Below are 6,575 nucleotides of genomic sequence, written 5' to 3'. Positions count from 1 at the left end.
AAAGAATTTGCCACTGATGATTCAAACGCGAGTTTGAGCAGTGTAGAGTAGCGCTTGTTGTTTGTAGTTTCTCCGATAACAAATGCAGACATGACTTTATGTTTACATGGCGCGATACACAACGCAACGCGTAAAAAGACAGTATAAGTCATTATAATCAGTAATTATGTCCCCACTGGATGCAACAAATGCCTTGTTTGTAATGGGTTTTATTGGTGTTATCTCATCGCGCCGGGACACGGCATCACAGTATGGTAAGGGGCGTAACATTTCCGTCACACGCTTGAGGTATTCAGCCAATCACAACGCACTGGATAGCTGGCCAGGCTACACCTCGCTTTTCAGAACGATGAGCTTTGTAAAAATCGATGCGTTTCAGAAAGGCGGGGCATAGAGGAGCAACAACAATGTACATTATGTGGAAAATAATGTGTTTTTTAACCTTAAACCGCATAAACACATTGCATTACACCAAATACACAACATAATGTTCTTTTTAGCAACGTCATATGACCCCTTTAAAATCCTGTAGTGTGAACTTAGCATAAGGATCATTAGATAACATTAGTTAACTACTTTAGTTAACGAATTAAGAATGAATAACACTTCTACAGCGTTTATTAATCTTAGTTAATGTTAATTCCAACATTTACTAATGCATTATTAATATCAAAAGTTGTGCTTGTTAACAGTAGTTAATGCACTGTGAACTAACATGAACTAACAGTGAACAAATGTATAACATAACATTAACAAACATTAATAAATAACATCGGCAAAGATATATACAAAATATAAAAATACTATGCAAAAATATATACGGCAAAAATACTATGCAATAAATGTATTGTTCATTGTTTGTTCGTGTTAGTAAAAACATTAACTAATGGAACCTTATTGTAAAGTGTTATCAACTATTTTAATGCACGACGTGAAGGCAAGAACCAAACTATGCAAAGCTACAGCTTGTTAGCTCAAGCATTCTGCCCGCTTCAAATCAGACAGAGATTAAATTGTGTGGTAAGGTGACATTTATTTGAATGAGTTAATTATAACATTTACTTGAATTCATTATTCGATCAAGAGAGAGAGAGAGAAGAGAGAGAGGTGACAGTTGCGTGTGTGAATTACCTGCATGTGCTACAAACAATTAAGCTGTGTTTAGTTACTTCAAAAACAGTGATTTTACCCCCTTGTTGCTGATGAATATAATGTAGCGATCCAGTATCCAAGCTATTTTATTAAAAGTCACAACAAGTTTCTGTGTGTGTGCAGCACGATCTCCGATCTCACAAACCAAAATAATCGACATGATTTTCTCAGGCCACATGCAAAATTAGATGAATTATTAAAAAGATCATTAAAATGAATATGCATGTATGAGAGTTGATGACAATAACAGATCAGTTAATTCCCCTCATTAGTAACAGTTTCCCCTGGGGGATAAATAAAGTTAATTAGTCTTATATTATTAATAATACTTAATTAACATTGTGATTTATTATCCCTGTTACAGTATTATTTATGTTTAAGTCAAAAACCAACAAGATATTTTTTTTCACCATTATTTCAAGTTCTCTACCTCAGGTCTAAATGAAATGTAGAAAGAATGCACAAACTGAAAACACTAAATTGTGATATATTTCCATTTGATATTTTCAAAAGGGAAATACTGACATGGACCGTGATTATTCCTCATACTATAATCATACCAACAAAATCTAAAATCATTGCATTCCTAAACCACACTAGGTTCAAGCCTTGAAAATAGCACTATTACTCACACTTCTTCAGAGGAGGAGTCTTGGTCTGCTTTCATACCCTCTGACAGACTGCCTTTGAACTTGTCTTCATCCCGACATCGCCGCCGCCTCCTCTCACGCTCTCTGGAGGTGGATCGTTGTGGTCTGGAGCGGCCAAACCGGTCCCTTTCAGCAGACCTGCCAAAACAGAACCGTTCATTACACAAATAACTAACAGCACTATCACACTGAACTGCAGGGATGCAAACTCCTCATGGGTGAAAAAGGTGACAACAACGAGCACCCCCCCCAAATAAAACCCTACATATTTTACACATTATTTTGAAGCCTTTATTTTATTTTTTTTAACCGCTACAAATTCATACTACAAATTAAGTTAATCATTAATGGTATAATAATTAAATAATGCATTAAATATATTTTTTTATTTATTTAGAATTTAAAAACTATTTTTTTCAAACATTGCCTAAAAAAGGACACATCAAAAAGAGTGCTTTAATTTATCTTTACCTGTACACTGTAAAAAAAATTCCGTAAAATTTACGGTAAAAAACACCATTAACCATTTAACAGGTTTTTACTGTAGCATTTTTACAGTCTTTTACCGTTAAATTCACGGTCATTTTTTACAGTGTAGAAGCTGCTAAAGCCAACACAGACTTGTTGCTGCTGTAGTTTTGTTACACTGAATTTACTAAGCATCTCTTAAAGCACAGCTCTGTTTTGACATTGGCTTGTCAGATAATTTGTTCCGTCCATTGCTACAGTTGTCAATCGCGGAACAATTTAGCAGATTCTTTCATGTAATTTTTTACACTCACGTTTGTCATTCCTGAAACAGTATACGTGAACAGTTTGGTCCTCTTAAACTTTTCTTCAAACGGTGAATGAAGTATGTAGAGAAACAGAGCAAAAGGGCACTTCCCGTATGGCGCAACTGACCAAGCTTACTCATGCGAAAACTCCAGATATAATCAATAACTAACTACTACGGCTGTGAATCTTTGGGTAGACAGCAAATCGATTCGATTCATAGGTTTTCGATTCAATTCAAGAACGATTTTTGCAAATTCAGAACGATTCAATTCGATTCGATTCATAATTAAATTCGATTCGATTAACGATTCGATTCTGCATTCTTTACGTGCATTCACAGGATTATTTAAATGCTTCCCCTAAATTATTTAAATGTTTAGTCTGGGGGCAAATTACACAGCAGCCTTTATGGTTAGAGAACCATAGGTTAGAGAAAAAAAAAAAACTTTTGTCCATTGTTAGATGCTAGTTTAATGATGCTATGGCATGACATGGCATATGTAGAAATTTCTGTAAGCCAAGATTTTAAAAAAGAGCTATAAAAGTATTATATATATAGGCTAACATTTTGTCACACCAGGGGCGTAGCCATCATTTCAGAAGTGACAAACGTCAAATACAATAATTTTATGTATGTATGCATGCATGTATTATTATTTGTAAAAAATTTTTTACAAGGAATTCTTTTCTTATTTTTTACTTTGAATTTGCTATAAAAAAAAAAAACAAATACACTGCTGGACAATAATCAATCATTTGTAATCTATAATTTTTTCTTTATGGCAATTTTATGATTGTTTTATATACTACAAACAATTATTTCAATTTTCTGCACAGAATTAGGAAGAAAATATACTTTATAGTTTCTGCACTGTAATAAATTATGTCAATTAGTACTGTATCATTCATATTTTTTTATTTATTGTGTTTAATGTCTTAACGTTTCACCAGTTCATTCTGCTTTTTATTCAGCTTAGCTGCAGCGATAGATGCTTTTGTCCATATTAGGCATTTCCTGGCACGTCTTAAGTTCTTTGAGCATGAGATCTCTTCTCTTTCAGTGCGAAAACTTCTTAATCTCATTTTCATAAAATAAAAAGCTATAGTATTTAACTTTTCCTCTCCATTGGCGAACGGAGATTCTGAAAGAAAACGCGCCCGATGTCTGTTTGCTATAGCAACGAACGCTACTTTCATGCATCTGATTATCAGATAAACCTTGCGCTCTTATTTCAAGGTTGTTGTTAATGCTGCGGTTATTTTAACAGATTCCTTCGTACATTCTGTTCAACAACATTGCTAAAACACATTTATCATTCAATGGAACTGTGCGTATGCTTCAGACACTTACATTTTTGCTCCATCCGTGCAATAAATGCGCAGCCTTCGACTGCTCAGGTAATGTCGTCGGTATGACCGAGAGCCATTGAAAAACTACAGAAAAGAAAAACTACTTCACTTTAGCATTACTGGCCATGAGTACTAAGGAGAGATCACACATCAGCTGCTCAAAAAATGTGTCAGTGAGATGAACTGAGCGCAAGCGCAATCTTGTGACAGTCAGAGCGCGTGAAGGAGAGATGCGAGGGCACGAACACTGTTCAAGGTCTCCATTAATTTGTGCTTGTAGTAATTTAATGTGTATATATTTTGAAAGCATTGAATCGCTATAGAAATCGCGATTCATTAGATTCTTAGCATTTTAAATCGATTACTGTCCGAAATCGACGATTCACGATTAAAAAATCCATGTATTAAGTTCGATGCATATGCATCGTCAGGGTTTGTAATCGATGCATCGAGAAAACGAGTGAATCGTTACACCCCTACTAACTACACAACAAATATCTTATTTACATCGTGTATGCTTTCTTTTTGTCATTATAATAGGAAGATCTGTGAGCATGTAGAACTACGAAAACTTGTGAAAACAAAAATTAGATCAGAGCGGATTCTGACTAACCTACAGTAAACACCTTTGATTGGCCATTGCTTTCAACAGAGATGCCTGTCATTGGCTACAGTACTCCAAAACACATTGTAAAAAGAAACTTATGGTTTTGTAATTCGAAGCTAGAGTGCGCACAAAAACACAGGTGCGTTTGAAAGCGGGTGATTTCGAGTGGGCACAGAATTGAGATGGTACTACTGGTCCTGTAAAAAGACCATTTTAACCTGTTAGTTTGTTTTTATTTGCATTCAGGCGCTCTCAGTGGTCAAAGCTGTGACTCGCTCATGACGCGCGCTGTGACGCACCTGTCATCTGTCGGGGGTGTAGCTATGTCGGCTTTTTATTTTGTTATTCTTGTTGATCGAAAAGATCATTATTTGTGAATTGCTACATATTTTTCATGTTGTAGTAAGTGCCCACACTGGGTGTATGGCCGGCCATCTGTATGATTACATCTGTATGACCGGCCATCAGTGTGTGATTACTGACTGTATGACCAGCCATCAGTGTGAATGCTGTATGTATGAACGGCCATAAAAATGTGACTATTGACTATATGGCCGGCCATCTGTATGATTACCATCTGTATCAGTGTGTGATTACTGACTGTATGACCAGCAATCAGTGTGAATGCTGTATGTCTGGCAATCAGATATGTACTTGACATACAATGCTAATCCCTTTTTTTTTTATTACTTAAAAATATATATTCTTATTGTACTTTTCTAGTGCTCAAATAAATCATTTACATGATGTCTAAGACTTTGTATATTATTTTATAATTGAAAAACTATGCAGTGGTATGTATAATGACTAAAATATTTTGTAGAACCCTTCAATACATTTGGGGGCTGTTTTTACTCAAACAGGGGGTGGGGGGTTTCAGAAAAATTGTTGCAGGAATCAAATTTTTCATGGTATCTTCTTCAAATTTGAAATATAAACTCATGAGACATGTGACTTTTAACCCATTACTTTTCTAAATTGCTCCAGGACTGTATTCATGTATTTGTATATGCAATAAAAAATGTTCAATGTGGCACAATATATTTTTTCAAGGCTGAAGTGCATCTATAACTTTTTATCCTTTTGAGCATTATCAACTCTGGATGATGGATAGTAAAGCCCGAAGTGTCTTCTTTCCAAAGATACATAAATTGTGTGTTTAGCACACTGTTGTCAGGAACTGTTACCATTTTAAGTTAGGTAGGTCATTTTCAGCTGTGAGTCCCAAAAGTGGGGGTGCAGGTTAACAGGTTAAAAACTCACCGTATCTACACGAATCACACAAATGACCCATTTTGAATTCAAAATTGCGATTTTCACCGGAAGGTGACACTGTTTAAGCGTTAACTGAAAATAAGAATTTTTACTGAATAATGCCATCAGTTAAACAGTTTAAAAGTTTTTTTAAAGTGTGCTGCATAATTAAAAAAATATATGCTATACATTTTTTTTTTTTACTTGCAGGGCATGTCGACACGTGCCTACAGACATATTTTGCTGAGTAAGCTGCCTGCTCCACTTTCACTTAGTTAACTTAATAGTAAATGCAACACAATGGCAAGTGGCAATATTGGATAAATTATTTATCAGAGAGTGAATCCATGAGTGAATGTACTCAAATTCTAAATGGATTATAGCTTAGAATGTAGGCATGGGCCGGTATGAGATTTTGATGGTATGATAACCTTAAGCAAAAATATCACGGTTTCACGGTATTGTTGTTACAGCTCTAAAATTTGTTATTTTTAAATGTCTGGGTAAAAAAAAAAAAAATTTTTCCACTGAACACAATGCATTTTATTTTTTAACAAACAGAATATTTGGAACAGCAGTATGTGTTTATTTTTTCTTTGATTTGTTTTGAGACACAGATTCACTCTCTGACAGCAGGAGGCGCTTCTGGAACGCCAGATACAGCGTTTCCATGGTTACCACTGTAAACAAAGCAGCGCTGAGCTGAAACCCTGCTTTAAAGGGTTAGTTCACCCAAAAATGAAAATTCTGTCATTAATTACTCACCCTCATGTCGTTTCAAACCC

At 35.2% G+C, this 6,575-nt stretch overlaps 1 protein-coding gene across 1 annotated transcript in view; it reads right to left on the bottom strand.

The window, feature by feature from the left end:
• Window positions 1-6,575, bottom strand: part of LOC107670278 (serine/threonine-protein kinase PRP4 homolog) — a 40,897-nt gene that overhangs the window by 24,481 nt on the left and 9,841 nt on the right. The window contains exon 4 of the mRNA XM_016462830.1: window positions 1,785-1,940. Within this exon, the coding sequence (XP_016318316.1) occupies window positions 1,785-1,940 (156 nt within the window). The remainder of the gene's footprint in view (window positions 1-1,784; window positions 1,941-6,575) is intronic.

This window comes from Sinocyclocheilus anshuiensis, unplaced genomic scaffold (genome assembly GCF_001515605.1).
Source record: "Sinocyclocheilus anshuiensis isolate Anshui unplaced genomic scaffold, SAMN03320099.WGS_v1.1 scaffold1174, whole genome shotgun sequence".
Classification (NCBI taxonomy): domain Eukaryota; kingdom Metazoa; phylum Chordata; class Actinopteri; order Cypriniformes; family Cyprinidae; genus Sinocyclocheilus; species Sinocyclocheilus anshuiensis.
Note: the sequence above shows the minus strand (reverse complement) of the source record. Positions and strands in the feature narration are given on the sequence as shown.